Source organism: Oncorhynchus nerka, linkage group LG9b, assembly GCF_034236695.1.
Source record: "Oncorhynchus nerka isolate Pitt River linkage group LG9b, Oner_Uvic_2.0, whole genome shotgun sequence".
In the NCBI taxonomy this organism is placed as follows: Eukaryota; Metazoa; Chordata; class Actinopteri; order Salmoniformes; family Salmonidae; genus Oncorhynchus; species Oncorhynchus nerka.
In genome coordinates, this window is record NC_088424.1 from 26,337,104 (window position 1) to 26,357,725 (window position 20,622).

The 20,622-nt window shown below is 42.6% G+C and overlaps 1 protein-coding gene across 2 annotated transcripts in view; it reads right to left on the reverse strand.

Moving 5' to 3' along the window:
• LOC115114510 (desmocollin 2-like protein) overlaps positions 1-20,297 on the reverse strand; it is a 36,328-nt gene extending 16,031 nt beyond the window's left edge. Inside the window, exons 1-4 of one of the 2 annotated variants that reach the window (XM_065013461.1) lie at positions 20,199-20,297; positions 6,566-6,656; positions 6,157-6,356; positions 5,926-6,030 (exon numbers count right to left, since the gene is read on the reverse strand). In XM_065013461.1, coding sequence (XP_064869533.1) covers positions 5,926-6,030; positions 6,157-6,356; positions 6,566-6,656; positions 20,199-20,243 — 441 coding nt within the window. In that variant the 5' untranslated portion in view covers positions 20,244-20,297. Of the gene's footprint in view, positions 1-5,925; positions 6,031-6,156; positions 6,357-6,565; positions 6,657-6,986; positions 7,296-20,198 lie in introns of those variants that run through there. The other variant, XM_029642809.2, reaches the window with a different exon arrangement.
• Between the last annotated feature and the right edge of the window lie 325 nt (positions 20,298-20,622).

Genomic DNA, 20,622 nt, shown 5'->3' on the forward strand with positions numbered 1-20,622 from the left:
CAACATAAAACACCAAATAATGCATTCAGAGCAGAATTAGGCCGATACCCGCTAATTATCAAAATCCAGAAAAGAGACGTTAAATTCTACAACCACCTAAAAGGTGGCGATTCCCAAACCTTCCATAAATAATCGATCACCTAAGCAAGCTGGTCCTGGGGCTATTTTCAGAAACACAAACAGACCCCACAGAGCCCCATGACAGCAACACAATTTCACCCAACCAAATCACGAGAAAACAAAAATATAATTACTTGACACATTGGAAAGAATTAACATAAAAACTAAGCAAACTAGAATGCTATTTTGCCCTAAACAGAGAGTACATAGTGGCAGAATACTTGACCACTGTGACTGACCCAAACTAAAGGAAAGCTTTGACTATGTACAGACTCAGTGAGCATAGCCTTGCTATTGAGAAAGGCCGCCATAGGCAGACCTGGCTCTCGAGAGAAGACAGGCTATGTGCACACTGCCCACAAAATGAGGTGGAAACTGAGCTGCACTTCCTAAGCACGTGCCAAATGTATGACAATATTAGAGACCCATATTTCCCTCAGATTACACAGAATTTGAAAACAAACCCAATATTGATGAACTCCCATATCTACTGGGTGAAATACCACAGTGACTCATCACAGCAGCAAGATTTGTGACCTGTTGCCACAAGAAAAGGGCAACCAGTGAAGAGCAAACACCATTGAAAATACTAACCATATTTATGTTTATTTATTTTCCATTTTGTAATTGAACTATTTGCACATTGGGGCCATCGACGGAACGAGGAAGAGCTAGACTAGCAGTAGAATTTGAATGGTTTAAACTGATGCAAGAGTTGGGGATAGAGGATGCATCTGTCATTAGTAATGTTTCAGAGTAACATGTCAAACTAACCCTTTACAAATAGCTCGCCACAAGGTTAGAATATGACTCAGCGCTAAAGCTGACCTGGTCCCGAGAAGAGTATATAAGGAGAGTGCCTTCCTTAAGAGGGCATGATAGTGCTACTTGACTTATCACCGACAGACAGCTCGTGATACTTCAACTATCATCAACCTAAAAGGTCATATCTGACTTTCATACTCTAGAACAATTGTATCTCGACTTCTGATTTCTGAACGAGAAATACTGAGACAACTACCCTCCACACTCCTCGTGCTGAATAAATCCACCTCCCAACCGAAGTGGGTGAATAGCAACAGTGGTGTTATAAGTTTTTTTTGTCTCGAACTGTTCTCTTCACTAATCAGTAAATCATAGTATCTGTTTCTCCTACTAGAGGTTGTACTAAGTGATTGGATAAGCCTCTGGAGAAATTGTGAGTGGAAGAACATACTCTTTGGGGACCAACCAGGTCAACCTCCGCTAAGGTAATTAACCGCTTGTTGTAATACATATATAAGGCATTAATACTAGTAAGTGTTTTGATGATTGTTGATGTTATAGATTAAGGACAAAGAGGAAACTGTAATAACGTGTACAACTGTGTGACTTGCAAATATTGAATAAAAAGTAGAAACTAGACCCAAAACCCTAGGGGAGAGAACGTCTCTGACACTCCTGTTTTAGGGGAACAAGTCTAGTTTCTACACAAAAGACAATTTAAAGGATTGGACAGCCAACTCATGTATATTGTAAAAAGCAAAGTTACTCTGTATTAATATTCAAGCAGTATTAACCGACGGGTGTAGGCATTAAATCGTAAATTGTTTGTCTAGATACTAGTGATTGGGAACCCTATAAGAGTAATGGCGGGTTGAAGAGTCTACTGATTGGGAACCCTATAAGAGTAATGGCGAGTTGAAGAGTCTACTGATTGGGAACCCTATAAGAGTAATGGCGGGTTGAAGAGTCTACTGATTGGGAACCCTATAAGAGTAATGGCGAGTTGAAGAGTCTACTGATTGGGAACCCTATAAGAGTAATGGCGGGTTGAAGAGTCTACTGATTGGGAACCCTATAAGAGTAATGGCGGGTTGAAGAGTCTACTGATTGGGAACCCTATAAGAGTAATGGCGAGTTGAAGAGTCTACTGATTGGGAACCCTATAAGAGTAATGGCGGGTTGAAGAGTCTACTGATTGGGAACCCTATAAGAGTAATGGCGGGTTGAAGAGTCTACTGATTGGGAACCCTATAAGAGTAATGGCGGGTTGAAGAGTCTACTGATTGGGAACCCTATAAGAGTAATGGCGGGTTGAAGAGTCTACTGATTGGGAACCCTATAAGAGTAATGGCGAGTTGAAGAGTCTACTGATTGGGAACCCTATAAGAGTAATGGCGGGTTGAAGAGTCTACTGATTGGGAACCCTATAAGAGTAATGGCGGGTTGAAGAGTCTACTGATTGGGAACCCTATAAGAGTAATGGCGGGTTGAAGAGTCTACTCTTTGGGAACCCAATAGAGTAATGGCGAGGTGAAGTGTCCACTCTATAAAAGGTAAATACTCTTAAGTCTGATTGATATTATCTAAGATTCCGAAACACGCCTAACGGCACCACAACGGCTAATCTCCGAATAAAAGGGCAGGATACATAACCAGGCCAGTCCGGCGGGCCTGTGAGTCACCTGTTAGCCGGGTGACATAAGAACTTGAGTGAGACGACTTGTATCACTCTCAACGGAGTACCTTAATGGTCCTAAAGCAAAATCCCCTACCGCGACACTTGGCGCCCAACGTGGGGCTCGATAATATCATATATATACAGATAGAGAACCTACCAAGAAAATCCTTGAGGATGAGGAAATAAGAAAAGTACTATAGAGTTTATAACTAAACAGGAAATCTTATACAAACCTAAAGGTAAATGTGGAGATAAGAAAAGTACTATAGAGTTTATAACTAAATAGGAAATCTTATACAAACTCCTAAAGGTAATTGTGGAAATAAGAAAAGTACTATAGAGTTTATAACTAAATAGGAAATCTTATACAAACTCCTAAAGGTAAATGTGGAAATAAGAAAAGTACTATAGAGTTTATAACTAAATAGGAAATCTTATACAAACTCCTCCGGGTAAATGAGGAAATAAGAAAAGTACTATAGAGTTTATAAGTAAATAGGAAATCTTATACAAAACCTCAAGGTAAAGAAGGAAAAAAGATGAAGGTAGAAAAAGAGAGATTTTATATTAATTATTTAATTATGAAAATAAATATGTTGCAGTTCCTAGGGATGGTAAATTACTGGATGGATCCCATACTATGGATCCCATACTATGCAACATATATACATATATATCAGGAGACGCAGGGGTACCCACTAAACCAGGGAGAAGAGATAGGGCAAGGCAGCAACCCCAGCAGCAAACCCAAGCAGGGCCACAGGCTCAGAGTAAACCGGCCTTCCAACATAAACCCAAAACACCCCAAAAGGATGGAGGTAAAACTACCTGGCAAAAGAAAGACCCCAAACCAGGTGACAATTCGGCAGCAGGACCATCAGGTGTTAAAACCGGAGGCCCCCCAAAAACCAGCCTCCCTGGACGTAGCGGCCTTTGGAGCCCTCACACAGGAGGAAAAAACTCAAAGGAGAGAAGATTATGCGAAGTGGAATGAGGCGAACCCTGGTAGGAAATGAAAAAGTGCAAACTGGTTAACGGGAACCCTGGAAAGAAACTTAATAGTACCAATAGTGGGCAAGACTTTTCTTATAGATACCGGGGCAGACCGCAGTATGACTAATAATCCAGGAGAACCAGTGGGTACCCTCAGGGTAAAATTTCCGGAAGGACAACAAAAAGATATGAAAATAATCAACCATTTTAAACCTGTAAATGTTCCAGACTAAATAGAGAGGGTCAGAACAGAAACGGACTTACCAGAGAAAAATATTAATCAAATAATAGAAAAGCTAGGTGAAATAAAAATTACAGCAGTTTAAAGACGGTAACCTACTAACCTCTAATGAAGAATCTGAAAGGACTATTAAGTGTTTTAACAAACCCCTTAAAGGCCCCATACAAAAATATGACACGGAAGGAGCCAAAATGGCGCTGTTGGAAATATATTGGAATAAAATAATGGCCCTAGCCCAAGGCCAGGACATAATAATAAAGGACAATTATCTTAACAAAATGTGGGCACAACTAGTTGAGGGAAGTAACCACAACTAGTTGGGACAAATGGTGAAATGTAGTTTGTATCAAACCAAGAAACGGAAGAAGGGCCTGCTCCCGTGGTACAAAAGAGGAAGGCCACACACATAGAAAAACCCAGAGACATCATGGTTTTTACAGACGGCAGTGAGAAATCAGGTCCCACTGTGTGGGGTTTTATTATAAAAATATAGAAACCTGTAATTACCTGTAATTATACTCCGGGTTGCAATTCGGCTTGCAATCATTATTAAACAAACTAACCTCTGATCAAAGAAGTTTCCTGTGGTCTCTTGTATAACGTAGGGCAGAATTCCCTTACAATACTAATCAAATACCAATTGATTTTTAGAATATACAACTGTCCTGTATAGGCTACCTGAACCTGCATGACATGAGCCGCCCTCACGCTCTCTCCTTTGATAGAAAGTTCTGCGTCTATTAATGCCAAATAATAGGCCTTACATACAGTCAGTCCACACTCAGAACACTGGCTTACTATATTGTTTAATTATGCAGTGTACTATATATAGCTATATACTGTATTTAGCTGCTATTGAGAACTTTTAAAAAATACACATCAAATAGCCAAACAATGAGGAAAAAAGTAGTCTGCTTGAGGATAAATTCAGCCACTATTTAATGTTGAATTTAGTGGGTTTGTCTGACTAATAGCCTACACAAATGGGCTGCAATATTCAAATGAAATTAAATACAAATAAATCCAACTTGAAAGACTCCCCTGGTGTCATAATATATTTTGATATTGCAACCACATAATTCAATCGCCGGTTCACCAGCATGAACGAAATCACAAACAGATTTTTTTTGTTCAAGCCCTCAAGAACTGTTGTCTGCTAATGGTGATAATCTGTTTGCATTTGCCAATGTATTGTCTTTCCAATATCCAGACAACCTGTCCCCAGAGCTTCCTATACAGTAATTTAATCTATCTCCGTAACGTGTTGAGGCCGGCAATTAAGTAGAACGAGAGGCTCAATTAAAGATGTTTCAGAACTGCTATATTTGAAGCACAACTCCCTTCTGCACAGTTTCTTGTCTACAACAACTCCATTCGGATTAAACAGCCTAGCTGTTGGTTGCTCATTGTAGTCTACTTCTTCTCATTAAGGTTACTTCATTCAGACATTTTTCATTCCATTTTGCATTGATTAGAAATATCCCACTTCACCTGCTAGGCTAGGCCTACATGGAGCCTCTGCCCCTTGAATTGCCGGACAATAACAGCAAGCTACATGTGTGAAACGTGTGTAGACTACCGGTATGTATTTGTTATGGGGCGCAAGTCATAAAAACTACATTCAAAAGTGTGTTGCTTTATTAAATGAAGAATGTCAAATGTCATGTTATACACTTGTGTGTAGCAATGTCACATGGCTCATTTGATTTAATTCAGACAAAGCCTTTTCATTGTTAAAAAAGGCCTGTATTATTTTCTTCTAAAAAGTGAATACTCACATCCATTGGGATATTATATTAATAGATTCATGGATTAACCGTGCCCACTAATCCTGTGTATACATGTATGTGGTTGGGTGTGTATGGGTGTGTACCATCTGGTGAGGGCGTGGAGCATACAGGCACAGAATGTGCCTTAGCCACAAGTGAGAAAGAGTGAGAAATAAAGTGGATCATGGGCAAGGAGAATTGAAAGCACAGGTAGAGGATAATTTGGCTGTTGCCCATGTAGGAGTGTGTTATGACTACATTACATGAAATATGGACAAAGCTTCGGTTTATTGTCCATATTCAAATAGACAGACTGTGCTGAAAGTAATGGAAGTTGTAACTTATTTTAAGGACATTACCAGATCAACTTCCTTTGGAAATGGAGGGACGTCGTTTTCTATGATGTTGAAGGGCAGAGGGCTCCAACGTCTTTTGGAGCGCTTTAGTAGACCCTCTTTCAATACCTGAAACATGCGGGGGGAGTCACAAAAAGTCACGACACTACAAACATAATACAGTACTTATTTTAAAAGTATAGGACTAGCATCTTCAACATATTTTACTCTAAGCCCATGTGGAATCCACCTTACTTTTCTAGAGTTCTGGACAAGGTAAACATCCATGTTTTTCTTCTGACCATTGGGGTCCTGAAACTGCACTGAGAATGTCCTGCCATTGGCTGGTACCATAGTGATGTGGACTGTTACTATAGTTCCATCTGCCTGTACTGTGAAGTCCGGGTCACAAGAGGTAAAATGCAAGGTCTTGGTGTCACAGTTGTCGACATCAACTGAACAATGAGAGAGAAAGAAATGTTATGAACTGTACAATTACTAAAAACAACATGAATTATCCTAAGCAAGATAACGTGATTATGATTAAGGATGATTAAGGATGTCAACTGGTTATAAAAAGTGTATGACTATATTGATTGTTTCATTCAGTATCAATTACATACAACGTTTGACAGGACTGTAGTATTTGTGAATGTTTAGTTACCTTTTGAAATAACATGCCCAACTGGTACTGTCTGAGGTACTGCTGCTTGTATGGATCCGGGGATAAAGCAGGAGTCCACACATGAGATGATCTGGAGTTAACACATGAGAGTGATAATGTTCATTCTAACAACGTGCATATCATACGATAGTTGTGTTACAAATATCCTACTGCAATTATTTGTATTGTCTATTATTGGAACCAAAAGAATGAGACATTTACATTTTCAAGAACATAGTCTGCATAGGTAGATGTATCAACAAGCCGCACCTTGCCAGTGATATACAGTATAATATTACACAACTGCACAAAATAAATGTTACGTTTGCCAATTAAATTACATTCGTTGACTCGAAGGAAGTTGACAAATCCAAATCAAATGTCAAAATTACAGAAAAACTTTAATTTCATATGTACTTACCAAAAAGATGCATAAATTGACATTTAAGTTCCGTTCCATTTTTGTTACTACCATTCGAAACATCAAGACTATAGTGACGAAACCACACGCAGGAACAAGAAGTATAAGTGTTTCTGTCAAGGGCGAGGATTAGAGGGTGGAATATCCTTACACCAATCAACAGTAACCGAATTGTGTCCGTATGCGTCTTCCATTGCAGGTATCGGAATGACGGTTTCATTTATGAAAAAGTACCCCGCCCGCCCGCGATTACTCAATTGGCTACCTCGACGACGGGACGCATTCCTCGTCTAGTACTCCACCCTCTTTCAGTCTGTGAAAATAACAGTACAGAGGTGTGATTTAACATGTGATCAGCTGCTCAAAGCTTGTGGTTTGGTGTGAACCATGCACGCTAAGCAAATTGGTTATTTCGAAAGAAATCACAGAGAACAAATGTTACCAATAGGGGGAAGCATTGTATCGGTAATGGGTTGTTGTCTGAAAACAATGGAATGTCCTGTTGGCTTTTTTTTCTCAACTATCAACTGTCCCATGCAATGGATTTAAAATTGAAATAATTGTTTCTGTTTTTTTCTATATCTAAAAAAATTAAAGCAAGTAGACAGATACAGCTATTTTGTCATGTTAATTTAATCCTTAGTGCAGTTATCATGCAAAGTATTTTATAACTCCATTCTGTTCCAGGGAAATTAAGATAGGAACGTGTCGTGTATTTCAAGAGTAAACTCTCTCTTTCTATCATTGCATAATCTCAATGATGATGGATTGAACTGCTGAAAGCCACGATAAATAAACTTGATCCGTGTTCAGGGAATACAGTGCCTTCGGAAAATATTCAGGCCCTTTGACTTTATCCACATTGTTCTAAAATGTATTAAATAAAATAATTCTCAGCAATCTACACACAATACCCAATAATGACAAAGCGAAAACAGGTTTTTAGATTTTTTTTTACACATTTAAAAATATAAGACAGAAATGTTTTATTTACGTAATTATTCAGACCCTTTGCTATGAGACTCGAAATTGAGCTCAGGTGCATCCTGTTCCCATTGATCATCCTTGAGATGCTTCTGCAACTTGGAGTCCACCTGTGGTAAATTCAATTGATTGGACATGATTTGGAAAGGCACAGTGTAATGAGTGCGCTGAGAGTCGGGAAGCAAGTACAGGGAGTGAGTGTTTTACTTAATAAATAAATAAACAAAACAACAAACAAACAACACACTGACATGAAAACAGAGTCAATAACACCTGAGGAAAGATCCAAGGGGAGTGACATATATCTGGAAGATAATCAAGGAGGTGGTGGAGTCCAGGTGAGTGTCATGAGGCGCTCGTGCGCTTGACGATGGTGACAGATGTGCAGGATAATCAGCATCCTGATGACCCAGAGGCCGGAGAGGGAGTATACGTGACACACACACAGTCTCTATAAGGTCCCACAGTTTGCAGTGCACGTCAGAGCAAAAACCAAGCCATGAGGTCTAAGGAATTGTCCATAGAGCTCCGAAACAGGATTGTGTCGAGTCACAGATCTGGGGAAGGGTACCAAAACATTTCTGCAGGCCTTTATGGTAGAGTTGCCAGACGGAAGCCACTCCTCAGTAAAAGGCACATAACAGCCCGCTTGGAGTTTGCCAAAAGGGACCTAAAGACTCTCAGACCATGAGAAACAAGATTATTTGGTCGGATGAAACCAAGATTGAACTCTTTGGCCTGAATGCCAAGCGTCACATCTGGAGGAAACCTGGCACCATCCTTATGGTGAAGCATTCTTTTAAATAAATTTGAAACATTTTCTAAAAAAGTTTTTGCGTTTGTCGCTATGGGGTATTGTGTGTAGATTGATGGGGGGGTTGATCAATATAGAATAAGTCTGTAACGTAACAAAATGTGGAAATATCAAGGAGTCTGAATACTTTCCGAATGCACTGTATTCTGTGTCATTATTATGAATAGTAGGACATTTGAGTGCACTCGGACGGACCGGCAAGGCCTTTCAAATATTCTGTTAGGCCCATTTAAAACCTTTCCTGATCATGTACCAGAAAGTACATCAACTTTCTCTGCCCCTCTTTCTGCATGCAGTTTATTCAAGCATGGTGATTAAGAGAGCATTATGGGCTCCTCCCTAACCCCACAGGAATGTGGATTGGATAGGGCCTGAAGTGGGGGAGGCTGGGTTCTGTGTACCAGACAGTTGAGCTCATGCTATCACTATAAACTGCTGATAAGACTGGAGCATTCTGAGTCAGGAGTGAGTTCAGAGAGCGAGAGAGATTATGGCAAACCTAATTGCCTCTATTACATTTTCACTAACATTTAAGAGCATGTTTGAATTTCCCAGCGATGGGCCAACATTAGAGTATCACACTCAATTGAGCATTGCTGTTCTTGGTTTGTTTAATATTAGACTGCATTCAGAATCCACACAAAGAATCAGAACAGGAGAAGAGCAGACAACAAGCACACTTGCAGTGAAATATTTGTTTTCTCTGTGGGTCTGGGACATAATAGACATAATGAGAGGCCTTCGGGGAGAATATAACACCATAATGCAAACCAGATACACACACACTGCAAATGCCCCTAAAACAATGTCATCTCCACTCTCTCTCTCTTCTGTCAGGCTCCAAGTGAAAGTGATGCACTTTTATAGGGCCTAGTCCAGCAATGCTGTTTGTGCAAAGCATAAAGGATTATTCACTGTGTGCAAACGTTAATATCAGTAAAGACAAAAACAAATCAACCTCATCCTCACAAATCAAATCAAATTGTAGTTGTCACGTGCGTCGAACACAACTGGTGTACACTTAACCGTGAAATGCTTGCTTATGAGCCCTTCCCAACGATGTGGTTAAAAAAATTGAATAAAAATAGTAACACAAGAGGAATAAAGTACATAAGAATGGAGCTATACAGGGAGTACCAGTACCAGATCAATGTGGAGCTATATACAGGGAGTACCAGTACCAGATCAATGTGGAGCTATATACAGGGAGTACCAGTACCAGATCAATGTGGAGCTATATACAGGGAGTACCAGTACCAGATCAATGTGGAGCTATATACAGGGAGTACCAGTACCAGATCAATGTGGAGCTATATACAGGGCATACCAGTACCAGATCAATGTGGAGCTATATACAGGGAGTACCAGTACCAGATCAATGTGGAGCTATATACAGGGAGTACCAGTACCAGATCAATGTGGAGCTATATACAGGGAGTACCAGTACCAGATCAATGTGGAGCTATATACAGGGAGTACCAGTACCAGATCAATGTGGAGCTATATACAGGGCATACCAGTACCAGATCAATGTGGAGCTATATACAGGGAGTACCAGTACCAGATCAATGTGGAGCTATATACAGGGCATACCAGTACCAGATCAATGTGGAGCTATATACAGGGCATACCAGTACCAGATCAATATGGAGCTATATACAGGGCATACCAGTACCAGATCAATGTGGAGCTATATACAGGGAGTACCAGTACCAGATCAATGTGGAGCTAAATACAGGGCATACCAGTACCAGATCAATGTGGAGCTATATACAGGGCATACCAGTACCAGATCAATGTGGAGCTATATACAGGGAGTACCAGTACCAGATCAATGTGGAGCTAAATACAGGGCATACCAGTACCAGATCAATGTGGAGCTATATACAGGGCATACCAGTACCAGATCAATGTGGAGCTATATACAAGGAGTACCAGTACCAGATCAATGTGGAGCTATATACAGGGAATACCAGTACCAGATCAATGGGGAGCTATATACAGGGAGCACCAGTACCAGATCAATGTGCAGGGGTACGAGGTATTTGAGGTAGATATGTACATGAAGGCAGGGTAAAGTGACTAGGCATCAGAATAGATAATAACAAGAGTAAAATAAAGAACAGAATAGCAGCAGCATATGATGAGTGTATGTGTGTTTGTGTTGTCGGTATGTGTAGGTAGTGTATGTGAATGTGTGGGGGTTTGTGTGAGAGTGTCTGTCACGCCCTGACCGCAGATTGCTTTGTATGTTTCTATTTTTTGTTTGGTCAGGGTGTGATGTGGGTGAGCATTCTATGTTTGTATGTCTAGGTTGTGTATTTCTATGTGTTTGGCCTGGTATGGTTCTCAATCAGGGACAGCTGTCTTTCATTGTCTCTAATTGAGAACCATACTTAGGTAGCCTGTTTTCCCACTGTTAGTTGTGGGTGGTTATTTTCTGTTTAGTGTTTGTTGCACTTGTCAGAACTGTTTCGGCTATTCTTTTTGTTATTTTGTATTCAGTGTTCAGTCAGCATAAATAATATGAACACGTACCACGCTGCACCTTGGTCTTCACCTTCTTCTAATGTATGCCGTTACAGTGTCAGTGTAGAATGTGTGTGCATACAGTATAGTGTGTGTGTGTGTGTGTGTGTGTGTGTGTGTGTGTGTGTGTGTGTGTGTGTGTGTGTGTGTATATAGAAGGAATTTTTAAAGATTGTGTCAAATTGCCAATTGGCAACCCATCACTTATGGGATTAATTTACATTTACATTTACATTTAAGTCATTTAGCAGACGCTCTTATCCAGAGCGACTTACAAATTGGTGCTTTCACCTTATGACATCCAGTGGAACAGCCACTTTACAATAGTGCATCTAGGTCTTTTAAGGGGGGCGGGGGGGGGGGAAGGATTACTTTATCCTATCCTAGGTATTCCTTAAAGAGGTGGGGTTTCAGGTGTCTCCGGAAGGTGGTGATTGACTCCGCTGTCCTGGCGTCGTGAGGGAGTTTGTTCCACCATTGGGGGGCCAGAGCAGCGAACAGTTTTGACTGGGCTGAGCGGGAACTGTACTTCCTCAGTGGTAGGGAGGCGAGCAGGCCAGAGGTGGATGAACGCAGTGCCCTTGTTTGGGTGTAGGGCCTGATCAGAGCCTGGAGGTACTGAGGTGCCGTTCCCCTCACAGCTCCGTAGGCAAGCACCATGGTCTTGTAGCGGATGCGAGCTTCAACTGGAAGCCAGTGGAGAGAGCGGAGGAGCGGGGTGACGTGGAGAGAACTTGGGAAGGTTGAACACCAGACGGGCTGCGGCGTTCTGGATGAGTTGTAGGGGTTTAATGGCACAGGCAGGGAGCCCAGCCAACAGCGAGTTGCAGTAATCCAGACGGGAGATGACAAGTGCCTGGATTAGGACCTGCGCCGCTTCCTGTGTGAGGCAGGGTCGTACTCTGCGGATGTTGTAGAGCATGAACCTACAGGAACGGGCCACCGCCTTGATGTTAGTTGAGAACGACAGGGTGTTGTCCAGGATCACGCCAAGGTTCTTAGCGCTCTGGGAGGAGGACACGATGGAGTTGTCAACCGTGATGGCGAGATCATGGAACGGGCAGTCCTTCCCCGGGAGGAAGAGCAGCTCCGTCTTGCCGAGGTTCAGCTTGAGGTGGTGATCCGTCATCCACACTGATATGTCTGCCAGACATGCAGAGATGCGATTCGCCACCTGGTCATCAGAGGGGGGAAAGGAGAAGATTAATTGTGTGTCGTCTGCATAGCAATGATAGGAGAGACCATGTGAGGTTATGACAGAGCCAAGTGACTTGGTGTATAGCGAGAATAGGAGAGGGCCTAGAACAGAGCCCTGGGGGACACCAGTGGTGAGAGCGCGTGGTGAGGAGACAGATTCTCGCCACGCCACCTGGTAGGAGGGACCTGTCAGGTAGGACGCAATCCAAGCGTGGGCCGCGCCGGAGATGCCCAACTCGGAGAGGGTGGAGAGGAGGATCTGATGGTTCACAGTATCGAAGGCAGCCGATAGGTCTAGAAGGATGAGAGCAGAGGAGAGAGAGTTAGCTTTAGCAGTGCGGAGTGCCTCCGTGATACAGAGAAGAGCAGTCTCAGTTGAATGACTAGTCTTGAAACCTGACTGATTTGGATCAAGAAGGTCATTCTGAGAGAGATAGCGGGAGAGCTGGCCAAGGACGGCACGTTCAAGAGTTTTGGAGAGAAAAGAAAGAAGGGATACTGGTCTGTAGTTGTTGACATCGGAGGGATCGAGTGTAGGTTTTTTCAGAAGGGGTGCAACTCTCGCTCTCTTGAAGACGGGAGGGACGTAGCCAGCGGTCAGGGATGAGTTGATGAGCGAGGTGAGGTAAGGGAGAAGGTCACCGGAGATGGTCTGGAGAAGAGAGGAGGGGATAGGGTCAAGCGGGCAGGTTGTTGGGCGGCCGGCCGTCACAAGACGCGAGATGTCATCTGGAGAGAGAGGGAGAAAGAGGTCAGAGCACAGGGTAGGGCAGTGTGAGCAGAACCAGCGGTTTCGTTTGACTTAGCAAACGAGGATCGGATGTCGTCGACCTTCTTTTCAAAATGGTTGACGAAGTCATCTGCAGAGAGGGAGGAGGGGGGAGGGGAGGAGGATTCAAGAGGGAGGAGAAGGTGGCAAAGAGCTTCCTAGGGTTAGAGGCAGATGCTTGGAATTTAGAGTGGTAGAAAGTGGCTTTAGCAGCAGAGACAGAGGAGGAAAATGTAGAGAGGAGGGAGTGAAAGGATGCCAGGTCCGCAGGGAGGCGAGTTTTCCTCCATTTCCGCTCGGCTGCCCGGAGCCCTGTTCTGTGAGCTCGCAATGAGTCGTCGAGCCACGGAGCGGGAGGGGAGGACCGAGCCGGCCTGGAGGATAGGGGACATAGAGAGTCAAAGGATGCAGAAAGGGAGGAGAGGAGGGTTGAGGAGGCAGAATCAGGAGATAGGTTGGAGAAGGTTTGAGCAGAGGGAAGAGATGATAGGATGGAAGAGGAGAGAGTAGCGGGGGAGAGAGAGCGAAGGTTGGGACGGCGCGATACCATCCGAGTAGGGGCAGTGTGGGAAGTGTTGGATGAGAGCGAGAGGGAAAAGGATACAAGGTAGTGGTCGGAGACTTGGAGGGGAGTTGCAATGAGGTTAGTGGAAGAACAGCATCTAGTAAAGATGAGGTCGAGCGTATTGCCTGCCTTGTGAGTAGGGGGAAGGTGAGAGGGTGAGGTCAAAAGAGGAGAGGAGTGGAAAGAAGGAGGCAGAGAGGAATGAGTCAAAGGTAGACGTGGGGAGGTTAAAGTCGCCCAGAACTGTGAGAGGTGAGCCGTCCTCAGGAAAGGAGCTTATCAAGGCATCAAGCTCATTGATGAACTCTCCGAGGGAACCTGGAGGGCGATAAATGATAAGGATGTTAAGCTTGAAAGGGCTGGTAACTGTGACAGCATGGAATTCAAAGGAGGCGATAGACAGATGGGTAAGGGGAGAAAGAGAGAATGACCACTTGGGAGAGATGAGGATCCCGGTGCCACCACCCCGCTGACCAGAAGCTCTCGGGTGTGCGATAGCACGTGGGGCGGACGAAGAGAGAGCAGTAGGAGTAGCGGTGTTGTCTGTGGTGATCCATGTTTCCGTCAGTGCCAAGAAGTCGAGGGACTGGAGGGAGGCATAGGCTGAGATGAACTCTGCCTTGTTGGCCGCAGATCGGCAGTTCCAGAGGCTACCGGAGACCTGGAACTCCACGTGGGTCGTGCGCGCTGGGACCACCAGATTAGGTGGCCGCGGCCATGCGGTGTGGAGCGTTTGTATGGTCTGTGCAGAGAGGAGAGAACAGGGATAGACAGACACATAGTTGACAGGCTAGAGAAGAGGCTACGCTAATGCAGAGGAGATTGGAATGACAAGTGGACTACACGTCTCGAATGTTCAGAAAGTTAAGCTTACGTAGCAAGAATCTAATTGACTAAAATGATTAAAATGATACAGTACTGCTGAGGTAGGCTAGCTGCGTTGTTGACACTACCCTAATCAAGTCGTTCCGTTGAGTGTGAAGTTTCTACAATGCTGCTATTCGGGGCTAGCTGGCTAGCTAGCAGTGTTGGTTACGTTACGTTGCGTTAGGAGAACAACAATAGCTGGCTAGCTAACCTAGAAAATCGCTCTAGACTACACAATTATCTTTGAAACAAAGACGGCTATGTAGCTAGCTATGTAGCTAGCTACGATCAAACAAATCACACCGTTGGGACTGTAATGAAATGAAATGAAAATGTGATACTACCTGTGGAGCGAAGCGGAATGCGACCGGAATGCGAAAGTTCTATTCAGTAGACGTTGGCTGGCTGTTGGCTAGCTAGGAGTGTCTCCTACGTTAAGGACGACAAAATAGCTGGCTAGCTAACCTCGGTAAATTAAGATAATCACTCTAAGACTACACACTCTAAACTACACAATTATCTTGGATACGAAGACAGCAAAGACAACTATGTAGCTAGCTAATACTACACTAATCAAGTCGTTCAGTTGAGTGTGATAGTTACTACAGTGCTACGGTAGCCGGTGAACGTATGCTAGCTGGCTAGCTGCTAGGCAGATAGGAGGATGACGAAATACGATAATAACGCAATTATCACTCTAAGACTCCACACTCTAAACTACACAATTATCTTGGATACGAAGACAGCAAAGACAACTATGTAGCTAGCTAACACTACACTAATCAAGTCGTTCAGTTGAGTGTGATAGTTACTACAGTGCTACGGTAGACGGTGAACGTGTTGGGCAGATAGGAGGACGATGAAATACGATAATTACGCAATTATCTTTGATACAACGACGGCTATGTAGCTAGCTAAGAAGAAATTGCTAAGATTAGACAAATCAGACCGTTGTACTATAATGAAATGTAATGAAAAAGTTATACAACCTGCAGACCGAAGGAGACCGAAGCGCGGATGCGACCGGCTCGCTCCAACCCGGAAGACAATTAATTGACACATAAACAAACATTACAATAATTCACTTTGGTAATTAAATGCTAATTCTTCTTCCGGTGTTCTCTGCATTCCACATTGCATAAAGGGTGAGAAAATATAAGGTAAAAATCTATACATAATAGTAATTAAGGTTATCCAAACAATAATTATATCCCTAGAGCAGTAAAAAACAATATACATACAAACAAACGTACAGACGGTATACATACGCACATAATATAACATAACATAACATATACAGATAAATAAATACAGAAAAAAAGAAACCGAAGGCATTTGAACCCTGTCTGTCACGAAGAGAAGATTCATATGGGAGACAAGCCGATACACAATCTATATACACACATGCCATTTACCACATAGAAGCTAAATATTTTTACAATTTAATTATAGGTAGTCTTTTATTCCAAGCTTTATCTAAATATTCCGAAAACGGAAATACACAGCGGATATATATACATGTACTATATATAGTCCAGGTAACCAATAATTAGCTCAGTGGCATAGCCAGAAATTTGTTGGTGGGTGGGCCTGCAGAAATGTGCCATGGGGCAAAGAGAAAAATGTGCAGTTTTGTAGCAAATCTCATGCTATTATACACATTTTGCCATGAGGCTGACACACAATTTAGCAAAATATAGGTGTGTTGACTGTAATAAGGGCACTGGATTATGAGCTGTCTTTTTTGCTAAATTAACAAATAAAATAGGCACTGGCATGGTGCATATAGCCATAGAAGCAAAGTGACATTATGCTTCAATGCAGTCATATCGTTGGCTTAATGGGGGTGTGACTTTCAGTTAGTTCTTATTGGCCAACCATCTTGTGAGATGGAATGTCATTCCAGTTCATCTATTCTGTTATATTTAATAACATCTGACTAACCCAAAGCACTGCTTGCTATGAACTATATTGGATGGCGTTTGCATGATTAGGTAAAAAGACAAATAATGTTATGTTTGGAACACTGACAAGTAAAGAGCATAAAAAGAAACGCGTCTGAATTGACTATTTAGCAGTCCTATGGCTTGGGGATAGAAGCTTTCTCAGAGTCTGTTTGTCCAAGAGCCGATGCTCCGGTTACCGTTTGCCGGACGGTAGCAGAGTGAACAGTCTATGACTTGGGTGGCTGGAGTCTTTGGCAGTTTTTCAGGCCTTCCTCTGATACCGCCTTATATAGAGGTCCTGGATGGCAGGGAGCTCGGCCTCAGTGATTAACAATAGCAATCTCTTCTTTCACCCACACTAGTCTTCTATTTACTGATGAAGGCATTTAGAGCTTACTGTTTTTTTCAAGTGTACTGTGATCCTGTGGCCACCGTTTCTTAGTAAAGTATTATGTTAATCCTTAAAGCATTGATTCCTCGTCTGATCTCTTCTCTGTACCTGGGTCCAACCACACCACATCACAGGAACTCCTTCAAGGCTGTTGGAAAAGTATTCCAGCTGAAGCTGACTGAGAGAATGCCAAGAGTGTGCAAAGCTGTCATCAAGGAAAAGGGTGGCTACTTTGAAGAATCTCAAATATAAAATATATTTTGATTTGTTTAACACTTTTTTGGTTACTACATGATTCTATATGTGTTATTTCATAGATTTGATGTCTTCACTATTATTCTACAGTGTAGAAAATAGTTTTAATAAATTAAGAAAAACTCTTGAATGAGTAGGTGTGTCCATACTTTTGACTGGTACTGTACATGCTAGTTGACACCTGCAAGAGTTAACACAGCATCAATACACCGCCCACTAGCACTGCACAGGCCTGTAGTGATGGTGAATCATTTTACTTTGAAATTCACAAGGGGTTATAGTGATGTCAGTTATTGTTAACACAATATATCACAATATATATTAATATATCTAACCTGTGATAGTAATTTCCTGTGTGAGTGTTCTTTTTATGTAGAAAACACCCATCCTTAACCAGATCTGGAAGATGAACATGTGCATGAAGAACATAACGTGAGAAAGTTAAGGTAGGGTTATCCTTCATACAGGACAATTTTGGAGACTTTCCAGAAGAATTTGATGAGATGCTCTGATGTTACCTCCCTAACTCTCTCATTCACCTAAAACAGTCCCTTTAATTACACAGTCAATTTTTACAAACATGGCCCAATAGAAGAACAGGTCTTATCATTTAAAGCAGTTACATTTATGGGCATAGCCAAATCACAAATTGGGTTCATATTTTTTCTGCTAATGATTTACAAGTCTTAGTTTTATTTGCCCTGAATATTTCAAATATTTAGTCGTGGTTATCGCCTAGATGTATGATTTATGTGTTCTTCCAACATCAAGCCACATACTTTTATGTACCTGTATATCTTATCAACTGTTGCGAATTCTTTCTACCGTCTGTTGATGCTCTGAGTTGAATGTAAACACAAAACAATAACTCAGGTCTTTGCAACTTCAGTAGAATTGTTGTTGACAGATGAGGGTGTGGCTCTGTGAATCCAAGAGAAATAACATTTTCTCACACACACACTGCACTCTTCACCCGTTGCCTCCCTCAGCCACCCACATCTCCCCCTCCTTCTACCCCCCCCCCCCCCCCACACCTTTCACACTCCTTTCCTAAGCTACCATTGTCCCTCACCCCACCCACCCAAACACCCTCTCCCCTTCCCAGCTCAAGCTGGGTTGAAGCCAGTGAGTGAGAGGGAGGGGCGCTGCCATTAAGTATGAGGATGATTCATTGTCTGGGTGAGAGAAGTTGCATTAGAAGCCTAGAAAACGTAGACACTATTCATAATGATGATTACGTCTTAGACAGAAGAGCTAACAAACTGCTGCACTGTCAGGATTTTTAAGTCGGACTTTGGTCTGTGGCCTTTCTACAACTCATTTCAGTCTTTAATGTTGTACAATAAATGAAAGCCTGATATAGAGGTCCTGGATGGCAGGGAGCTCGGCCCCAGTGATGAACAATTAAGTCTGTTGTTGAATTTCTGTGTTGCTACACAAACACTATCTGTTCTTTCTCCCACACTAGTCATCCATTTACTGATAAAGTAATTTAGAGCTTACTGTACATAGGTGTGTCCAATACATGCTTGTTGACACCTGCATGAGTTTTAACACAACCACAATACACCACCCTCTAGCACTGCACAGGCCTGTAGCTATGGTGAATCATTTTACTTTAAAGTTCATAAGGGGTTATAGTGATGTCAGTTATTGTCAACGTAGACACTATTCATAATGATGATTACGTCTTTGACAGGAGAGCTAACAAACTACTGCACTGTCAGTATTGGGATTTGGTCTGAGGCCAATTGATTGTTGTACAGTCAATAACACTTTCATTTTGACAAACCCCCAGGTTATGTGCAATATCACTACATAGTTGACTTTGTCACATAAAGACGTTAATTCTAGTCCTTAGACACATCAACAAACAAAACACAACCCCCCCCAGTGCTATCTGATTGGCTAATGCAGTCATTACACGTCTCACTTATGGCCGTTTCCATAGTGATGTTATCTGCTCTTCTCTATCCAGAGAGAAATGCTGCTAAAACCTGTTCTGTGCCAAACAAGGTGTGGTGAGGCAGTCCAGTGGGTTTATTAAGTTAAGAGAGAACCATATCACTGGACACACCTGGTGTCCTGGCCTCAGGTGGGATCACACACACACACATACACCCCCCCCCACACACACACACACACACACACACACACACACACACACACACACACACAAACTGAAAACCTCATCCTGCTTCCTAGTATTAATCTTTTTTAAGTAGAACCCAATCATTTTAGTCATTTAGAAATTGTACAAATTAAATTGAAAAGATGTGTCTGATTGTATTGTGTATTTTAGGCCGAGCCATGTTGTACAACTCTTATCCTCTTATACAGAGCTACTAGCTAGTTAATGGTTACGTACAATCTGCCCGAATACCCTCATCACACAGTACCTCCTTTATCATACACAGCAGGGCAGACACCACAACTAACCAACTGGCTACAGAAGCACTTTGAACATGAAACGTTGTTAGGACCCATTGGTGTCGGAGAGCCATGGAACTAATACAAATGCTCTCTGAGAAGCTATGGGGAAAATAGTATGGTTAAACAGTGCAAATATGACCTACGCAGATCGATCAAGATGGCAAACACAAGTATAGGAACAAAGTGGAGAAGCAAGGGGCTCCTAATGATCACAGATTACAAAAAGAAAGCCAGCCACATTGCGGACACCAACACAGCCTACCGGATGAGTTAAACACCTTTTTCTTATGCTTCGAGCACAACGACAACTCTAAGCTGGAGAGGAGAGGCCCTTATGGTCTCCATGGAGTCATTCAAACATGTTAACTCTTGCAAGGCTGCCAGCTCAGACACCACTATCATCCCCGTGCCCAAGAAAGGGAAAGTAACTGAACTTTATGACTACCGTCCCGTAGCACTCACCTCCTTCATCATGAAGTGCTTCGAGAGGCTAGTCAAAAACCACATCACCTCCTCCCTCGCAGACACACTCGACTCTCTCCAAATCGCCTACCACCCTGACAGATCCACTGACGTCACAATCACCATTGCACTGCACACTGCCCTCACCCATCTGGACAAATGAAATGCGCATGTGAGGATACTGTTCATCGACTACAGCTCATCCTTCAATACCATTGTGCCCTCTGAGCAAAACAACAACGCGACAGCCTACAGGGAGGAGGTAGGCACTCTGACGGCGTTGTGCCAGGTAAACAACCTCTCCCTCATCATCAGCAAAACAAAGAGCTGATTGTGGACTTCAGGAGGAACCAGGCTGGGAACGCCCCCATCCTTATCAATGGGTCCGACGAGGAGATCAAAAACTTGAAGTTACTGCAACCTG